The 21,677-nt window shown below is 30.9% G+C and overlaps 3 protein-coding genes across 3 annotated transcripts in view; all 3 read right to left on the reverse strand.

Annotated features, from left to right (window-relative positions):
- LOC126743511 (acyl-CoA Delta-9 desaturase-like) overlaps nt 1-6,223 on the reverse strand; it is a 46,655-nt gene extending 40,432 nt beyond the window's left edge. Inside the window, exon 1 of the mRNA XM_050450643.1 lies at nt 6,081-6,223. The gene's annotated coding sequence lies outside the window, so the exon portion shown is untranslated. The remainder of the gene's footprint in view (nt 1-6,080) is intronic.
- Nucleotides 6,224-8,404: 2,181 nt separating this feature from the next.
- Nucleotides 8,405-9,687, reverse strand: LOC126744173 (uncharacterized). The gene is made up of 2 exons (XM_050451530.1): nt 9,673-9,687; nt 8,405-9,343 (listed from the first exon to the last, which is right to left on the reverse strand). The coding sequence occupies exons 1-2, from the start codon at nt 9,685-9,687 to the stop codon at nt 8,405-8,407; spliced, it is 954 nt and encodes a 317-aa protein (XP_050307487.1).
- Nucleotides 9,688-9,860: 173 nt separating this feature from the next.
- LOC126743956 (39S ribosomal protein L15, mitochondrial) lies at nt 9,861-19,952 on the reverse strand. The gene is made up of 3 exons (XM_050451247.1): nt 19,669-19,952; nt 19,443-19,600; nt 9,861-10,551 (listed from the first exon to the last, which is right to left on the reverse strand). Exons 1-3 carry the CDS (start codon nt 19,759-19,761, stop codon nt 9,924-9,926), a joined length of 879 nt encoding a protein of 292 aa, XP_050307204.1. The 5' UTR covers nt 19,762-19,952; the 3' UTR covers nt 9,861-9,923.
- Nucleotides 19,953-21,677: the final 1,725 nt, after the last annotated feature.

The following is a 21,677-nucleotide window of genomic DNA, read 5'->3' on the forward strand; positions in this document are numbered from 1 at the left end:
CAGACATATCACTCAGAGAGGTAATAAGGAATTTTTTTTTATTGTGGAAAATGTATTCATAGGATTTTATTCAACTTGAACACATTACCCCTGATGAAAAAATCTATATTTTTACATCTTTGTTGGAAATGCTTTTCTGCAAGCATTTCCTGAAAAAAAAATTACAAAAATTAAATGACCCCAAGAAAGTTTCATGGTTCTCTAATGATCTTAAACAAATGAGGGAAACTTGAGAGTGAGGTCTGTAAGCAATACGATAGGGCAAATGATTGTCTGTATCACAAAGACCTTCAAAAACAATAATAAAAATTTATAAAAGAGGCTAAGAAAATTGCAAATGATAAGACAATTAGTACATCAAAAAATCCAACTGAATCAAGTCCAGTGAGTTAAGAACAAGGAGTTAAAATGTACAATAAGTCTTGAGACGTTTAACTGTTTTTTTGAGGTACCTATTGCAGAGGACCTACTTCAAGATCTCCCTGTGAGTGATAATGATCCTCTTTTTATTATTTCCAGATCAGGTATCAACTCTGATAATTTTAATAAAGTAGCTTTTGATGATGTTAAGGACATAAATAAATAATCCTAAAAGGAAAAAGGACTGTGATATTTATGGGTTCAGTGTAAACACCATACTATCAATGAAGAACTTAATTACAATTCTTAAATTCAGTCTTAAATTGGTGTTTTAGGGTAGATTTTAGAAATTGCTGACAATTTCGTTAAGTTTCTTGCTTTCAGAAGGAACCAATTATTTGCATTTGAGGTGTGTAAACTATATCTTAGGTATGTAACACAATAAACTATTTTTATTTGTGTTTGTAAGTAAACAAAGTTACTACTCTTCCCTCATCTAAAAAGAATTAACTAACCTAATTTATTAAACTAAGATGGTAAACTGAGGTGCTATTTGTATCACATTCATTAAGTCAATGTAAATTCCATGTATTAAAACACCACATTAAATAATATAAAATACTTTCATATATCATATAAGTCATAAAGCATGGTATAACAATAATAAAATTATTATTACTGTCTAGATCAAAAGATAATGTGCAATTTCTAAGAACCCACTTATGTCATTTTCTTGCAAGCTTGCTACATTCTTTGAATGAACAACCAATTTAAAATTTATTTATATTATGAATAAGAGCATGGGAAGTTTGGATTATTATTTTTTATTGACAAAAGAAAACTGTTATTTATTTAATAGCTGTTATTAAAATGCACAATGAATGGTCTGTTGTGCTAACTGTTAACACTTGTTAACTGTCCAAACAACAATTAACCCAATTAATGGTATTGATCCTGACTAGTTGAATACAGGCATAAAAAATATCATAAAATTGTCGAACTATGCCCCATAGATAGTGGTAATCTGTTATTCACACATTAGATATTTGATTTGAAATAGTAACAGTACATTTGATTTTTAAAATAATAACCTTTTACTTCACAAATTCTATAGGGATAATATAAATGAGACTTATTTGGCACTACTAAGATAATATTTCCAGAACAGGTAAAATATGATGTTTTTAGGAATAAACACAAGAGCAAGTATTGTTTGATAAGTCATGGTGTACATCTGTCTTGCACCTAACCAATGGTTGTCTTTGCTCTAGGCTGTTAGGAATTAGTTTTAATAAAAACCTGCAATGCAATTCATATACAGAACACCTGTGTAACACACTAAGAACTAGTTCTCCCTTAAAACTTTTTTCAAAGCATGCTTCCCTACTCTTCAGATGAGTTTTTTTTTCTTTACATTCATAGTGAAAATTTCAACAATTGCAATTTCTAAGAATTGTCTTATGTCATTGTGTTGAATGGCGCTTGCAAGTTTGTAAAATAAACAACCAATTCAAAATTTATGTATTTTATGCTGTAATCAGATGTTAGTGTTATTTTATTTTTATGTTGTAATCAGATCTGAACTATTGGAAAACCCATGCTGTTGTGGACCCTTGAATTTACCAGTTAGGAATTGTATAATGCAAAAATCAATTTAATGAATACATGAATTGATAGTAAAGAATACATTACTGATTATCCACAAAATTTACTAAAGATGGCCTATTTTATCACTTCAAGACCAGAAGAGCTCTGAAATTTTCAAGCCATTTACTACACAAATTGTACAGGTATGATATAAAAGAGACTTATTTGGCACTATTAAGATTCTATATCCAGAATAAGTGAAATATGATGGTTCTAGGAAATAATAAGTTTCATTCATGTTGCTATATAGCCCTATTCTTAAGATGACTTTTTCTTGACATTCTGGTGAAACTTTGAACCCTTCATTAGTTTTGCAAGCGTAGTAATTTTTTTTTTGTATAAATTTTGCAATAATTTTAATTTTAACCTTTAGTTCAGTTAAATTGTATTTTGTGTCTATATAAGTGTTGTATACTAAGGAAATAATAAAATTAATTACTATTATTAAAGGTAATCAATATTTTTAGTAGAAAGTCCACATTTTAATGTAGTGGCTGATCAGGGTAGGTTATGAACATTTTTTATGTAAACAAATATAAGATGTTAGAATCTTTAACTTTTATGAATGACAAGAAAACAAAATATTAGCAAAATAGACATTTTTTGCAGAATATATCAAATATATTGGAGTGATAAAGACAACAAGGTGCAATACTTCAAAGAACTGTAAAGGGACTAAGCACAAAAAGGTGGGTAAAATTGCTATAAAATTTTAATAAAAGATAGAGTGAAATTCCTGTGATGAATATTAAAATATTGTTTGATTGATGAAGATTATATGGATATTCTATTACACTACTAAATTGTGCATTTGTAATTCCTTAATTGTACCGTCCCAACTAATTACGAACTAGGTCTACTAGTGCGATACAAATAAAGTACAAGTATCATTAAGTTCAGATAATGATAATGTTTAAATTCACCTACTTCACATATATCATGTCTTCAATTCCTATCCATTTTCAAGTGATCAGTTCAGCAGAAAATATAGTATTTTTTACCAACAGTAAATAATGCAGTCCTATATTATTGTCACTCATTATTGCCATTAATTTCTTTCCAAAACCAGCTACAGTGGCGGCCAGCTAATTAAAAACGACACAAAATTTAATTTTTTTGGAAAACCATTTTATGCAGTTTTACGAATGATATTTATTTATAAGGGTTAGACATATTAAACACATTCTACCATAAATCAATAGTAATCTATTCAAAAATCTAGGGAAAAAAAAATGTTTACAAAATTAATGGACAACAAATTAAAAACGAATTCAATATTTTAATTTTACACCAAAAAAAATCAGTATTTGGTAGGATATCCTTTAGCTTCTTTTATTGCTAGACATCTTCTTTGCATAGATTCTATTAAAGTTTGACAGCGAGTAATTGGGATGGAATACCAAGCTTCTTGAACACCTTTCACTAGTTCGTCCATGTTTTTAAATTGCTTTGGCTGAATTATTCTTTTAAGATCATTCCACAGATTCTCTATCGGGTTGAGGTCTGGACTACACGAGGGCCATTCAATTACATCAACGACGTTTTGTTCAAACCACCTTTTTACTGAACGTGCTGTATGCTTGGGGTCATTATCCTGTTGAAATTTCCAGGTAATAGGTAATTTTTCTTCTGCATATGGAAGCATCACATTTTCTAATATAGATTTGTATTTCTCCTGATCCATAATTCCATCTATTTTATAAATTGGTCCAACTCTATACCATGACATGCAGCCCCACATCATGATTGAACCACCTCCATGTTTAACAGTTAATTTTGTGAATCTTGGATTTAATTCCTCACCAGGTGGTCTTCGTACGTAAGTACGACCATCCGATCCGATGCGATTAAGTTTTGTTTCATCCGACCAAAGTATATTTTTCCATTGGGTAAGGGTCCAACTCTAATGATCGCGTGCGAACTGCAATCGGAGTTTACGATTCTTCTTTGAGACAAGTGGCTTCTTTCGGGAAACTCTTCCAAATAGTTGAAACTCATTAAGTCGGCGGCGAATTGTTCTTACTGATGGCTTCGGATCGTTTTGTGCATATATTTCACGTCTGATATCTACTGCTGTTAAATGGGGCGACTTTTTTGCTAAATGTACCATAATTTTATCCTCTCTTGCGGTTGTTATTCTAGGCCTTTTCTTCCTAGGTACATTTCTAACCGTGCCGTGAGTTTTATAATGTTTAATAGCATTATGAACCATAAATTTGGAACATTTTAGCATTGCTGCAACTTTACTGTATGAATACCCTTCTTGAATCAAATTTAAAATTACTTGTCTTTTTTCAGGGTCACAACTCTTTTTTTTACCCATAACGTTTGTTTTATTGACCTTGTATTACTTAAGTGAGACACCAACTAAATGATAAATAAATGCTACACATTCATATTCCACAAAAATTGATAAAAAAAAACAAAAGATGAATGGTTTTTATTTAGCTGTCCAAGGTATTTCTAAATTGTTAAAATATCAGATTCCAAACCTGTTTCAAATCCAAATATTTATGCATGTGCAAGCTTAACATGAAGTGATAAAAACATTTATGTGCAAATAGAAAATATACCGTATGATTTTAGCATAAAATATTAAAAATTGTATCGTTTTTAATTTGCTGGCCGCCACTGTATATTTGATGCCCTAAATCTGCTACACTTTCAGTCATTTGTTACCAATTTTTAAAACTATGAAATTTATACAAAGAGGAAACATCTTGTCGGACTTGCATTGTCTTATTTATTTAATGTAACATGATGTTTCGGTTGGTAAGTATCATTACGTTAAGTACATTAAATAAATAAGACAATGCAAGTCCGACAAGATGTTTTCTCTGTACCACCTTCAAAAACAGATTATATATTATACAAAGAGATTATGCTATTTTTAACAATCCTCAATATAACCACAAGGTTTTTTTTAAATTTCAAAAAATGAACTATTTAAAAAAGGCAAGGAAATCAGGTCTTTCTGTTAACTTTTTTCCCATCATATGAATCATATAAACTTTTTTTAGAAATGAACTTTTTACCTGTTTATTATCTTTTTCAATTTACCCGATAACTTATCGAGACACTTTGTATGTATTACATATTATTAGATCTATTATTGAAGTTAAATTGTAAACTCATTTCAAATATCAACAGACATTTTTGCAACTCTAGCCATAATTTTTGTTTATATTATTAATAAATGTAGTAATAATGTTTTTCTATGGTTGACTGCTACTTACTGTAATTATGTCCCAGCTATACTGCTTCATTTACTGTTTTTAATGCAATAATTTTAAATGTATTTTACTCAGACCCTTGCATTAGCAGTGTTAACTCATGACACAGCAGAAACAATTATTATACATTTCTCTTATCTGACCTAAATAGGCAGTAGACAACAGTACTCTTTGTTTCCTGAAAGACTTTTTTTGTAATACTTGCTTTCTCTATTTGGGACTTACAAGCAGTCACTATAATATTGATTATGCACTTTCACCTGCTTCTATGTGGTTACATTTACCAAATTGGGATTTGAATTTTATAGCAGCCATAAAAACTTTTTAATTATAAAAACAAATAACTGTTTTACACTAAAATGACAAGAGACCTAACCCACATTCAGTACTGTATCAGAGAGAAAGGTCTGCAGGACTAAAAGGTAGAAAGTAATGAATGTAGGACAGACTAAAGAGTGGCTCGGCTTGATTGATAATAATAAGCTGATATAATTAAATTTAAAGATGAAAAAGTGCCAAACTAGGTGCATCCAATAGTTATAATACTATTATATCTTTTTAGATCTAGGTGCATGACCTTCATATAAATGAGCAGGTTGGAAGTATCCTTGAACTTTACTCACCTTATCTAATGAAATTCCAATAAATCTGAACTAATCCAAGCATAAATTTGAATAAGATAGCATAATTATTTTATCACCTTTGAAGTGATAATGAACTCAAATTCAATGGTTCAACAAGTAGGGTGTTGGAGCAGGTTAGTCTCTGGATCTTTTATCCCAATATAGTACGGTATGACAGTAATGAAAGGAAACCTATTTGATAATTTAAAACTCTTACCTGCGATAAGTAACTTTTATTACTGAGTAATTTGGTTCACTTCTTATTTAATTTTACCGTTTAAAAGACGTGTTGAAAAGAAATTGGCCCAGCTGACGCAGCTCAACCATGCATTGCGTCCCGCGGCTGCGTCCTGATGTTTTATTTGTCAAAATTATCGTATGATCCTCATCACCTGACATTTGGTATGTGTAGGCATTAGGCAACCCAAGAAACATATGAGATAAAATGATTTATGTAATTTGTTTTTGAATTTCAAAACATTTTTTAACGCTTAATTTTGTACTTATCGACGTGAAAAGTAAAGAAAAATAGTATTGTGATATACAGGGCTATTCAAGACATACAACACGGAATATTTTGTCTAAACCAGAGGTTAAAAAAAAAAATTTAAAAATGGTTGTCTTTGGTTGTAATGTGTTTCAAAAAGCAAAAATTATATCAAAAGGTGATTGAACAATTTTCGATTAAGAAGCTTACTTTAAATCAATTAAATGAAAACAAAAATGGTTTTGTATGAGCCACTTTTTAACAAACAAAAATCGAAAATTTATAAAAAATATACTAGAGTACGTACTATCGCGGACTAATTACTTTTAGGGTCCGGTAAAGTTAAAGCGGACGTCTAAAAACCGATTTTAAAAATTTTTACATAGACTGTTGAGTGTGGTCAAAGCATTGATAAAAAAGTGAGGATGATTGGAAAAAATACAAAACTTTGGAAATTATGAAGATTTTTTTAACATACGTTAAATACATAATTAGTGCCGTCTTGCATAAGGTTTTTTTAGCTCTTGACTTTGCTATAATTAAAATGTATATATATTATAGTAGTATTTTTTGGTTTTGTCTGGGACACTTTTTAGTTGGATGCCAACCCATCCTATAGGGTGTCCCATTTAAAATAAGAATGTTGGTATTAGCCCCGTCTACATGGCACAGCCTGTATAAAAACTTTTTATTGTAAAAAATGCACAACTTACAATCTCAAATGGCGTGTCCGAGCGTTTTTCCGAACACGCTTCCATTTATTTATTATCGAATTTATTCCCTATTACGGACTCGTACTGTATATTTTCTGAAATCTTTTAAATCAATAGTAAATAATACAGTACCTCTCTCTCCATTTTTTATCTAATACCATTTATTACCAACTATTATTTACCAACTATTAAAAGTCCGTCTAAGATCGTCATTTTCAAAATTGCGGATGGGCTGCTAACTCTTGATGGCGCTCATATAGGATAAGCGTTAACAATTGAATCGATGTAAGCAAAAAGGGCACATGTCCAAAAAACACATTTTTGGGAAATCGATAAAAACTGTTTTTTCATCAAATTAAGTAAAATTATTAACATTTATTGTTATAATTGATTTGTAGTTTGAATAGCACGATTTGTCTGCTTATATTTTAAATTTAAAAATTGATTTTAGCTCCCCCAGAAGACTTTGAAAGAATTGTGCCCTTTTTGCTAATAATGCTATTCAGTAAATTTGAAAAATATTTATTTTTTTTAATACAGCTTTAGTTATGTAAAGTACAAGTCAAAAATAAACAGCTAATTTCAATAGAAGAGTATAATGTTTTGGAAAAACTAATCTTCGGATCACTCATTGATTAATGATTGTAGGCCACTGAAGAATATAGCATCAAAATATGGTTTGTGTTCTTCTGCAACAAAAGCAGTGCATTTCCTTATATGCTCGATTTTGTTGGCCTTAATAGGAACTTTTCCCAAGGGATGCGCAAGGCTCGTTGGCAAAGTTGGGCAGGCCATTACAGGTTGTGATAAATTAAATATATGTGACACCAAACCGTCAGTAAAAGGATAGGCTTGAATAGTGCCTTTTTGTTGGGATGTGTATTTAAAACATGAAAAGGTGCTTATTTGAAAGTTGACCTGTTCGTTACGAAGAAAATGTTTAGTTTCTTCAGAGACACAGGTTTTTTTATAAAATTTTCCCCACCAGTTTTTGTAATCTAATATGTCACTTGTTGCAACCTCTTTGACTGAAAATTTTGTATTATTTTTTGTACTGGTAATAATAATCGTGGAGATCTCGTGAATGGTGCATATTCTATCATGTTTCCGTAAATTTTTTTTCACCAACGCGAAGTCCCTGTCACACGGGAGAAATTAATGCCCCTTATAACTGGGAAAAAGTGCCAAATCATGCTAAATTTACCAGAATCTGTGAGAGCCAAAAGCATCCTGACCATATGATTCTTGTTTTGGCCCCAGCAGTTATCACTGTAAAGATGAAGCTTCGATTGATTTTCCTTGAATTCATTAAGATATTCGAGAACAAACTTACAAATTTCGTCAGCTGTGGTAAACGTACATCCTGGATTTATTTGTCTTAAGATTGTGAATACAAAATACGGACACAGTAAGCTGCTGGTAGTAAAATACAGGCGTTGTGGGTAACTGGACAGTTTGCATAAAATCGAAGGCCAATGACAGAACTTGGTCTTTATTTTCCTTTTCTTCAATATCTTTGGTTATTTTTGAATAAAATTTTTTAGCCCTTCGTTTGTGAAGTATCAATTCTGCGATGGCAGTACGCTTGGCCGTGTCATTCAAATTTTGGTCTTTTATTTTGTTATTTAGTAATTCACAAGTCGAACAAACATCAACTTGTGGTCTTCCGAAAGACAGATTAAAATTTTCACGGAAAAAGCATCTATAAAATGAAAAGCTTACCTTTTGGTTTGGATACTTCTCTAGATAAAGCTGATGCATTTTTGTCAAATTTAGCTGGCTATTCAAATAATGTTTTTCACGTCCTGAATAGTGGCTGATTTTTGTAGGAAATGATTGTATGTGTTCCTTTACACAATTCCGAATTTCTTCTGAGAAAGTATTAGCACTTGTCATTTTTCCGCGTAAGTCATTCGGTGAGTTGCCTTGTGAGGATAAGGTGTTAATTCTCCTGATCCGTTTGTACGTGATAGCATATAAATTCAAAAATGCTTTAACACAAATCTCTACTTTGGAACTTCCTTTAAATGAGTAGTACTTGAAACTTTTTGATTTGGGTTTATTTTTGTCACCTGGTCGAGGAAGCCGCTGCTTTACTTCCATCATATCCACAAGACCCTGTAGAAAAATGTCTTGTTCGTTTTTAGAGCTTAAAGTACAAAATCGTTGAAAAATCACCAATCTATCTGCATCAGAGAACTTTTCAGAACATTTCATTCTACAACTAAATAATGAAATTAGCCGATGTGCCAAAAATACTATAAAAGACTCTACTATACACTGTAAAACTAACAACAATAATAAACAATTGTAAGTAACAATAGTTTATTATTGTTGTTAGTTTTACAGTATATGTGTAGGTCCTAAGGCCTGATGATGCGGTTCTTATACAGGGTGAAACACGTGTAGCCAATAAAATTTTGAGACCGTGACATTGTTTTTTTGTTTACATTTTGTGTGGTCTCTTGGAAAAAATGGATGAGGATTTTATACAAGACAAATCAATATAGTTTTATAAATATAAAAATATAATTAAATTACTTATTTATCAATACTGTATGGAAAAGAAACTACATTTTCATATGTTATAAATGTATATACGGCTGTACGTGATTAATTACCATAGACAGGTTCGTTCAGGAAGAAGTGACACTGAGAATTTCATATTCAAAACAAATATTTTCGTATAGTCATCTGTCTGTCTTTGCACACCTGGGTAATATTAAGAAAATATTATTACGTTTAAATTATAATATTTACCGAACTCTTCGAAAAAATCAATCTAAAGTAAAAGACATTCCATAGTATAGTTCAATATATTACAAAAATTACCTCTACACTAAACAACACATTATTATTCTTAGGAAGCATAATATTGCAGTAGCTCCTCATCCTTAGGCTTCAAAATCACTTTATCTTTCAAATTTACCACCCATCCAGGATGTAAACCAAAGAAAATCTGCCTGGGATCTTTCCTCTCAGATAACATCTCATATTCAGGGTCCTCCTCAATCTTTGGCAGTTCATAACCGTACTTCTGTGCCAAAACAAGCCTTTCTTTAGAAACCTCTTCCGGATCAGCTAAATATCCCCTATTCTTTGCACTCGAGTAGTATTCTATCGCATCCGGTGGTGGTATCATGCGTCTAGGAATAGGAATACCCCTCTCAAAGAATCTTTTAGTATCACACATGGCTTGCAAGCAGTGAGGATCGTAATATGCCGTAGTGATCACTCCTCCGCACCTTTCTACTGCCGCAATTACCAATTCGCTGGCCCATTGTACTTCCAGGTTTATTTTGGCATTGAATATGTCTGCTCCTTCGTCAGTTAAATTTATGCCAAAGTGGTTTTGGTCGACGGACATGTTGTAGACACCAGTATTAATTATTGAGACTAGGTCTACTGGTTTGGTGCTGTCAACTCGGTTAAGGTCAATCATTGTTTGTAAGTCAAGCATGGATAAGGGGGGATATTCACGTTTAAGACTGAAAAATAATGAAATGGGGTGAGTATATTAAAATGCAAATAGAATGTGCTACAATTTTTTACATTATTGTATTAATGAGTAGAGTTTTATTAGTCAAATGTATAACTACTTAGAAAGAAGTAATGTTGGATACAGCTTCTTACGATTTTATGTTTATTGATTTTGGGGACTGATGGTGATTGTGATGGTTTATTAATATTGGAACAATGCATGTATTTTTGGTTTTATAATGCTTTATTTTTATATTTTGTTTATTGGTATATGGCAACCAATTTCTTTGTCGTGATTTTGATGAATACATCGAAGGACCACTACGTTAGACACTAATTTATTACAGTATAAATTTTAAAAGGTTGCATAACTACCCAAGCAGCAAGGAACAATTGAATCAACGTTGAAAAAAGATCGATTGGCAACCTAGACGTTGCTGTATCAAAAATCAACTTTGAAAAGACATAAAAGCAACATGTTGCTCAACATAATCATATAATCAATCATAAATCGGAGGTTTATAAAACGTTAAATAGATGTTGCATGCAGGAGTGAATTTTTAAAAGAAAACTTAATTTATTTTCAGATAGCAAATGATATTAAAAAATATAATTTATATAGGCGCCATATAAATAAGAATGAAGAGATTAATTGAAGTGGAGTGACTTATTTACATGCAAAATTGTGCCATCTCATCAACGTTAATTCAACTGTTGTTACAACATAAATCAACGTCGGAAAGTTTCGGAAATTCAACGCTGATTCAACTACACCTTGCTGCCCGGGTAGTTACTAAAGTATAATTATTATTGCTGAGCGTGATAATTCGCGACTTTCGAGTTGACAAAATCTCAATCGTTGAACGTGACGCTTTGTTTAACTTTTTACACCACCTATCTTGATATCCACGGTTGTCAAGACGTGCATAATGTCCTATACAAACAAATTTATTTATCATAGATATTTTAAGATAGTTTTTAGCAGGTTAGGGATAATTTTGACCTTTTTTTTTTAAATTTTGGACTTTTTCAAGGCGATAATGGAATAACACGTTTCAAGTTAAAATCGTGGATAAATAAGTTGTTTTAAGGTGGACTGTTACTGTGAAATTATTGGGATAACTCTTTACATAAATATACGAAATTTTCAGTCTATTTGTAAAAGAAAAAGATTAAGAACACACATAAAAATTAAATGCCAATTAACACAGTTAAACTTAATATGTTGGCAATTTAGTATAATGTATAATTTCATAAATATTTTTTTGCAATTCAGATCTTATTTTGCTTAAAGACAGATCAACTATGTTTTGTTCAATTTTCATGTGAAATCATTTATTTAATGGAAACTGTTGACCATGAAAGTTAGGCTGTGTTATCTTTTATTCAAAATGTACAATAAAGGCATCAAGATTTCTGGTGATTCAATACAATTGCTGATGAGTTCAATTATGAACTTTACATCAAAGTTAAACCTTAATCCTTGAGTCCCATCTTCGTTATGGCTTGCCTTTTTGGGGTTTAAGTAACAAGCGATTATTAAACATAATTTTTGTGATTCAATAAAAGGCACTTAGATACCTATGTTCCGCTGGGTTAAGAGATTCTTGTAAACCTCTCTTTATATCTCAAAAAATCCTAACTCTTTTTATCTTAGAAACAGCTACTCTTATTCATAAATGTCCTAAGCATCCCTCTAACACTGGTCATATGAGTCTCCAGGTTAACGATTTTCCCTTACCAATCCCGACATCCTCCCTCACCAAGAACTCACTTATATACCTTAGCAAAAAAATTTACAACCATGTTACTCTATGTATCAGACAAATTTTAGAAGTTGAGAAATTCAAAAAGAAATTAAAATCACTTTTATTATCCAGGGCATATTATAGCCTTGACGAATTTTTTTAATGATACCTTTTGACCTGTGCTCTGACATCATTTTAGTGTTTTAGTTTTGTTTCCTATTAAATATTTTAATTTACTTCCTCTAAATTCTGTTTTATTGACAGCTTTACTTATTTTTTAATCAAATTTATCAAAAAGATGCTTTTTTTTTAAATCTGTTTTGTTATAATTAATGTTGGTAATGTGTGTAAATTTTATGGTAAAATGTTTTAGATGTTATGTTTGTTTGAAATTTAAAATTTAAAGTGAATTTGAAATTTTTTAGTTTTTAGGATGCTTGTACACAATATTTTGTTTTGTCTTACGTAATATAGCACATTTTCTTTCTTTCTATCTCTTAACTTTTCTAATGTTTCTAATTTTAGTAAATTACTTATATGTTCCTTCGAAATTAACAATATTCATTTATTTAAACTTAATTTTCTTTTAAAAACCAGTAAAATATTAATAGGAAGATAACAAATGAAAAAAATTTAATGTCAAATAAAGTTGCAAGAATTCCTTCTTGCCAAGATGGGGCTTAGGAGTGAGCTATTTAAGAATAATACAAATTTGTATTGATATGCAAAAATAAACATCATTTATCGATTATATCATAGATGTGATAAAAATGGTGAAAAGTTTAATTACTACATGATCATAAAATATGCAACAAACTTAAATGAATAAGAGAGAAAAGCATGTTAGTTGTAAGCAGAGTGTTACATCCAGCCAAACAGATTTTTGGGTTTATAATTTTTCCAGTTTCATAGCACAACTTTATTTGCCAATTTCCTCTATTACTGCTTAATCTACGTTAATTCAAAACTTATTCACAACTCATATTGAAAGTGGTGAAAGAATCAGTAGAGTAAAATTATTACTCAACTGATTCTTCCACCTACTACTGTTGTATATTCTACTAGTATTGTGGTAGGTAGTGAAGACTTTCTACCACAAGGTATTAGTCAATATTATGCTTGACAAATTTGAATTTCAAATAATTAATTTCTTTGTAATAATAATGCATTAATTATTTAACAATGACAAAACTCATTGTGGACTGTTAAGCGGGATCAAAGTAAGATTTTCATTATAACAGATAGTTTTTTAATTATATACATATTTTTTTATTATATTTTTTAATAATAGATCCATACAAGTTTGCCCTTAATAATGTACAATTGTACCTGATAAGAATGAGTCAGTCTACATTCTATTACCAATTAAAATGAAACAAAGCTACTGTAGCTAAACTTTACCACCATGAGCATCAATGCCACTTTCCTGTTTTTACTTATGTATCAACCCTATTCTCTGTATTGCAACAGTATTGCAACAGTATTGTATTGTAACAGGGTGCTTTTTATTTTTACTTATATCAGAGCAACTCCTGAAAGTCTTCTAGGAACTCACTGATAGTAGGTATAAAAGCATTTTTTCATCTGAAATTCTTTTAAACATGCCTTCATCTTTTTGGTATTTTATTATTAAGAGATTTAGGGAGGCTTCATATTTTAATAACCATATGTGTACAGTTCCTATTTATGTATGTCAAATTTGGTCTTTCAGGAATAAGAAAGTTTTTATGTCTAGTGTTGCGAGAAGAGAAGTTATTTTTAATAAACAGTACAGTATATTCGCGGTAACGTGAACTTACGATTTTATGAACAACCCATTAATGTGAACACCAATATTTTTCTATGTTAATTCTAGTGTGAACAAACCAATATTTCGATAATGTGAATTTTAAGAAATCTTTAGTAATCCTGTGTAGACTTGTCTAGGCTTGTAACGTTGTTTGGTCATTTAGTTGATGTTTATTAGATAAGAGAGAGTGTCGCATCTCGCGCAGTGGCCTTTTAAAATGGTTAAAATTAATAAGAAGTGTTTAACTCTTTATGAGAAATCAAAAATTTTGGAAGAGCACAAAAATGGCATGAGTGTTACTGCACTAGCAAAGAAATATCAAATAGCAAAATCAACTATTTGTGCAATTAAAAATAAAGAAGAAAAATTCTAAAAGTTGTTGGAGAGAGGGACCTAATAAAATTAAAAAAATGCACTTTAGTGCAGAAAACCCCAAGATGGAAACCTTGCTGTATAAATGGTTTACCAAACAGCGTGAACGAAATTTGCCAGTTACGGGTGATATGCTTAAAGAAAAAGCTCTAGATTTACATAGAAAATTAAAACTCAACGATAAATTTAATGCAAGCGATGGATGGTTTCAAAAATTTTAATTTAGGCGATATGGTAAAAGGCTGCTTAAAATTGCAGGTGAAAAGTTGTCCTCGCAGCCTTGTAAATCCCTTTATTGAAGGCTTAAGAAAAAAGATGAAGCAGCTTAATCTTAGTGAAGATCAAATTTATAATGCAAATGAGACGGGTTTATATTGGAAGTTATTGCCAGATAAAACCTATGTTGCAATTTTTGAAAAAACGGCGCCTGGTCTAAAAATAGCTAAACAAAAAATAACTCTTTTGGGGGTGCACAAATGCTACAGGATCACACAAACTAACGCCTTTAGTACTAGGAAAAGCAAAATCACCCAGATGTTTTAAAGGATTTGATAATCCAGTCATCTATAAAAGCACTAAAAATGCCTGGATGACGCAGGAAATTTTTAAAAATTGTTTTTTTAAGCATTTTGTTCCAGAGGTAAGTGAAAGTTTTTAAAGACTAAAGAACTTTGAAGACTAAATTGGGTTTTTAGGTTAAATCATTTTTACAAAGCAAAAACCTTCCTTTAAAAGCCGTTCTCCTGTTAGACAATGCCCCTTTGCATCCACCGGCAGAAGAATTAAAAACTTCTGATGGACACATTTTTGTTGTCTACATGCTCCCAAATGTTACACCATTAATTCAACCATTAGACCAAAATGTTTTGCGAATAACCAAACTATTTTACAGAAAAGGCCTATTAAGTTCAATTGTATCAAAGGGTCAAGGAGTAGCTGAGGCCCTAAAAGTTATAACTTTAAGAGATGCTATTATGCAATTGCATATGGCCTGGCAAAAAATAGAGCCTTCAGTAATTTCAAAATGTTGGAATAATATTTTGGGAAAAAATTTGGAGGAGGATGACCTACCTTTAGCTTGACTAAAAGAGATGTGGGAAAATGATGTTAGAGCAGCTGCAGTTAATGAAACCATTACATTGCTTCAAACAATTGAACAGGTATTATTTAGTGCTACTCCTTTTAATTTTCGATTTTTGGAAATTAAAAGAAGTAGGTCTGTAATAGTTTCTTTGCGTTATGATTGTTTTCTGATTGATTATAATCCCAAAGACATTGAGGAATTGAATACAGACGCAGTGGAGGAAAATCTCGATAGCAATGATTCAGAAGATAGTGGCTGCAAGATATTAACTTTTGAAGAAAAAAAAGTTACGCATTTGGAGGCTCTTGCAGCCTTGAAAATTGTCACACAATGGGCCAATCAAAACTATGTCGACATAAAAAACATTATTACACTAAAAGGTTTAGAAGAAAAGGCTGTAGCCTTAAACCTGTTGCAAAAAAAAGTGACAACAAAAATTACATCTTTTTTTAAATAAAACTTTTGTATAATGCTTAAAACTGTAATAAATAAATTTATAAATAAATACAAACATAAATAAAGCACAATGTATTTCCCTTTTATTTTAATTTTAGCTATTTTTAATATAATCTCCATAACATGAACATTTCAGTAATGCGAACTAAGTCGAAATTTTTTGAGTTCACATTAACGCGAGCCTACTGTATATATACACTCATAAATATATCAGATATAAAATTTCAATATATTGTTTGTAATAAAAAATTGTCTTTACATTTCTAATAGTTTTATTTTGAAAATAAACCAAAGACATTTTTTTTAAGAATTCACTATACACTATTTCCATATTTGAGCCTGGACTAAGTGCAAGCATGATATGATGACAACACAACACAAATAATACCAACATTATTTCTTACAACAGTCCATCCAGGAAAATCCTTATATTGTCGGAGTTAGAGTAGGTTGGTAAGGCTTAGCTACATTTTAACTTTTTTATTCTAAGAACATGAAATTTTTTTTGACTTTGACACTATTAAATTCTAATTGTACTGTTAATTTATGATTTTACTTTTGCCATTTTGGAGTTGAATACTTTCGCATAGCATCATGATGGGTGGCATAAAAAACAGCAGTCTTACAGTAATATATTTCTTTTAGCATTCAAATGAATTTACTGAAATGGATATAGTAGAGTAAAAACGGTAGAAAAATGTTCAAAATTTTTTTTTAAAGGTATAACCACATGAAACCTATACAGGATCATTGATTGGGCCCCTGTGCATAAGAAATAACCAATTACGACATATTTTGTGGGGTCAGAAATTTTTTATCCTGAAAAATGTCAATAAATTGTCAAAATGTTATATTTATGTTTTTTTACACATACCACGCGATAACTTCGAAACTAATTAGCTTATAAACATGAGTTTTTTTAATCGATTGGAGACATACAGGCGGTTCTAACAGTACTAATTCGTGTCCCCTGGTGAGCTTATTTTTTCTTGGAAAATAGAGTAAACTCAAAATTTTACTTTTATTGCTGCATGATTTTCGGTAAGCGGGAAACTTTTTTGTTTTAAGGAATTTTACCATAGTATCTGCATATAAATTAAATAAGAGATATTGAAAAAGTTTTTAAAGTAAAAACCAACCTTCTATGACAAATACTTTTAGAGCTATAGTCACTTAAAATATTAACACAGGGACGCGCGGCGATGCGCAATATACTTACTTGGAGATGCCCACAAAATGTCGCACGGTACCGCGCTCTCGATGTGTTCTGAAGGCCCGTTTGGGTAATCTCCTGACTAATTTGGCGATTCGATAATTTTTTTTATTAGGAACGCAGCCTGCACTGGAATTACACTTATATTTTTAAGATTAAGTTAAAACAGGAATTGCAAAAACAAAAAAAGAACATAAATTGAAAAGATTTAGATTTCTTCAGACTCTGAATCTGACGAGCTTAGTTCTTCATCTTGTGGTCTGTTACTACATATTGCATATTTACATTTGTGACAACATTTTAATCCTTGAGCTAAACACGTGCACCTATTATTGTTGCAATTTTTGTCGGAACACCGAATTGACAATGCTTTTCTTACTTCATTGGGGATCGGATCTTGTATTGCTGATATTGGTCTCCAGTAAGTTTCATCAACCATATTCACGAGGATGTTCCAAAATTATTTCTTTGACATGAGAATTATACCATATTTTTAATTGGTATATACATCTAAAAAAATGGATCATTAATATCTAACATATGTAATAAATTCATTCTATCGTTTAGTACCTTCTTAAATGTTGCTTAAACGCATCACTTGTAGGAGGCAATTCTGAGGCTGATCGATTTGACTCTTTTGTTAAATGCACCCTTAGTTCATTAAGAGTTTTAATAGATGTGTTTTTATTTTTATATAGATACAAGAAATACATTTGGCCCAAATTTATTGCTTCATCTTCAAGCAAAAATGGCAGATTTTCGAGCCCCTTTAAATTATCGATTTTTTTGTATAAAATGTCGAATGCTGATTTTTTTACGTATTTTAAATAGTGCACAAGTAGTATCACATCCAGTTAAACAATGAATACTTAATCATTTTTCACAAACTTCTTCTCCCAAATTATTAGCTTCGTTGCCTTCATTTTCGACAATTTGGGACGCATGCTCAAGATTTTGTAGGCTAGTGTGTGTAAGATTTTCTACAAAGTAGATGATATTTAACAAGTTTTTTCTTTGTTAAAATATCATCCTTTTTGCCCAATATATTCTTTGCACAATTGTCTTATCTTTTTTCTGCAGCACTTATTAATGTTTTTAAGCCCTGGATTGTAGGATTTTGAACTACCAGTTTGTCACTGTCGCTTACAGTTTCTCCACAAATTAAACACTCCATAATCAAACAATGTACAAATTTAAATATTAATAAATTAAACACAATTTAAAGAACTTGAGGCGCGTAATGAACTGAACGCATGAACTAACAGAAAAATCATAGAAAGAATCAATAGAATCATTCTATTACACGCAAAACAACAGTATTCCACGTAACCGACTTATATTAGCAACTCATACGTAACGGCACAGATTTAACGAGACAAAGATTTGTGGTAACGAGACAAATCTTTGTCTCGTTACCACAGATTAAACGAGACAAATCTTTGTCTGGTTAAATCTGTGGTAACGGCCAAAAAATGCACTACACGGGCGCGTGAATAATTACAATTTTAAATGCCGATATCTTGAAAACTGTGTGTCACAGACGGTTGGTTTTTATTTTAAAAACTTTTCTAGTATCTCTTCTTTAATTCATACGCAGATACTATGGTAAAATACCTGGAAACAAAAAAGTTTCTCACTTACCGAAAATCATGCAGCAATAAAAGTAAAATATAACATTTTGACAATTTATTGACATTTTTCGGGATAAAAAATGTCTAACCCCTCAAAAGATGTCGTAACTAGTTATTTTACATGGACAGGGACCTAACTAATAATCCTGTAAAGGTTTCATGTGGTTATACCTTAAAACAAATTTTTTGAGAAGGAAGTGACTTCTTTTCTTGTTTTTACTCCACTAATAAGAAACTATTTTTTAATGTCAAACTATAACTGTTTGTAAAGCCATACTGAATATTTTTTTATTATTTTTTCTTAAGGCCTTTAAAAAGTTGTATGTTTAGGTCTTATAGTTTTATTTTTTGACATTATCCTATACTTATTTGTATGAGTCTATGGAAATAAATATTTGAGTTTATATAAAAATAAAACCACCACTTCTACCAAAGAATATCAGTACAAAAATGTAATGTGAATGGAGCTACTGCACTGATCTATATAAATAATTTTCTGACTTTAATTGAAAATTACAAATAGCACTTAAAGATTTAAAGAAAAAGATTCTGTCACTATGATTTTTTTTCACTCATCATAACATACAGATAACAAAATGCACTTACTGGTGTCCTTTATAATACTGCTCTTTAATAAAACGCATGTAAAAAGGGGTATTTCCTGTCTCATAACCAATCCGCATAAAATTTTGCCTTTGACCCGAACCCTTGTTACCATGTCCATGTTTGGTACCCCCATGCTGTCCCCTACCTCGTTTTGGACCCTGGTAATTCAATAATTAAACATTTAGAAACGAATTTGGGTTTCTGGAGCCCTAAGCTCCTCACTTACCAATTTGGATCCAGGGTTATCTCGTATGTTAGCTAAAGACACTCTAGGAAGCATTCTTAGGATGTTAAGGGCTTTATCAGTGTGTCCGGACATTATTTCGGTTTCTTGGTTGCCTTACTTTTACTTTTAAACCTTATTTACTGCCTAAAATTATATCATATTATGATAAATTATCAAAATAAAAGTAATTTTCAAATTTTAGGTTATGTTAAGTTTAATTGAATTACAGGATGAATAACTATGGGTCAAGTCATGAACCCTAGTAATCAGGACGTTCAACGCCAACGCTGAGCGGTGTCATAGAAGGCAAATGATGTGAAAAATATAATATGGAAGAAAGAGACAGACAATGAGACGCGTGCGAGAGTGCGGGAAACGAGCTGGTTCCCGCAGATCGGCTCTAACGCGATGCATAGAGCAATTATAGCAGATATCTCTCCTCTTTCCAGTCTTCTTGGCATTAAGCCGAATTTACACGTATCAAGTAGCTTGAGCAAGTTATTAAAGCAAGTAACTAAAAAATTATGTATTTCTATTTAGTTGTGTCTACACACATTTTAGTAATTTGGTTTAGTTCTTGTTCTTAAATATGGCGGCAACAGATATTCGTGCCTCTGTGAAGAAATGTGTTTTGGATATACAGGGTGTTTCCTAACTACGGTACGAAACTATACAGGGTGAATCGTTAGGTCGTTTTATGAAAAAAAGTTCCTATGAACGTATGTCGGGAGTTGCTTTGTTTCTGAGCTACAGGACGATGAAGGTTCAAAACAATAACGGTATTTTAAAAATACTATAACTATCCTTAAACCGATTTGGTTGAAATTTGGTGCAGTTATTTGAAGTTATAAGACGCTTATTTAGCTGTAACTAGATTGAAATTATTAGGTCCAGTGGCGTGTCAGTGGGCACCACATGCTTATTGTTGAGAAAAAAAACAAGGCCAATAATTAATTGTTTTGCAGCTTTTTATTTATTTTTGATTTCAATGAATGCCAGCGTGGGTTGAGTTTGCTATTTGTTTTAAGAATGTTATTTTAAATTTATGACTTTTTTTCTAAAAAGTTCTCTTTCAATATTGGGAGTAGTGTTTTAATTAATTTGCGGCAAGCAATTCCAGGTTTCTGGTAAGAAAATCTGATTTTATTTATTACTATTATGTTTTTGTATTCTCAATCTTTAGTCTTTATTAAAATCAAATTCAGTTGATTTCAATGAAGAAGTTTCACTTTTCAAGTATTTAATTTTTAACTTGATTATTATAAATAGGTACATATTACAAAATGTCTGGCCTCTCATTTTCTATTCAACAATTAAAAATTGATTGACATTTTCCTGACCTTGATATAAGAGTATATATATTTTAAATGTTTCTGAGAAACAGTAATACAAGATTTTTTTAATTTCCTTCAGTTCATATTACAAGAAAAACATGGAGAGGGATATGCAATGTAAATTTTATTAAGACTTTGAGCTATACAATTTCTTCTGATAAGTTCTCCACAAATTTTAATAATGCTGATACCCCTGGCTTTACACTACAATACATATTTATTAAAACATTTATTTTGTCTTTTTTTTACATGAATCATTTAGTAAATTGATTTATAAGGTTTGCACTGTCTATTTTTTTAATTTTATTTCCTGCTCGTATCATACCACTTCCTGTGTTCACTGAGACAAGACATAGGTATAGCGGCTAAGAGACCTGAGCAGCCGGAATGGATCAGAATTAATGTTTTTCTTACAAATTGTTTTTTTAAGAGTTTCTTTTTATTTTATGTAAACATCTATCCTTGAATTAAGTTTTTAGTAATATTATAGTTCCAAGATATGTTGTTAGTATTATAAGAGACCAACAAATATTCTATGTAAGTGATATATGTTTATACTAAAAAGTTGTTTTCATTTTGAAAGAGTTTATTTTGTTTTGTCAATGGATATATTGTTTCTTTCGATAATACTCTGTTATAGAATTTTTAATTAATTTAATTTTTCTTTAGGAAACA

This window comes from Anthonomus grandis, chromosome 13 (assembly GCF_022605725.1).
Source record: "Anthonomus grandis grandis chromosome 13, icAntGran1.3, whole genome shotgun sequence".
In the NCBI taxonomy this organism is placed as follows: domain Eukaryota; kingdom Metazoa; phylum Arthropoda; class Insecta; order Coleoptera; family Curculionidae; genus Anthonomus; species Anthonomus grandis.

Coding starts and splice junctions, on each gene's coding strand:
- LOC126743956 (XM_050451247.1), bottom strand. CDS start 19,761: ATGTCCGGACACACTGATAAAGCCCTTAACATCCTAAGAATGCTTCCT. Junction 19,601..19,668: donor ATAACCCTGGATCCAAATTG/GTAAGTGAGGAG, acceptor TTGAATTACCAG/GGTCCAAAACGAGGTAGGGG. Junction 10,552..19,442: donor CAGTATTATAAAGGACACCA/GTAAGTGCATTT, acceptor ATTATTTTTCAG/TCTTAAACGTGAATATCCCC.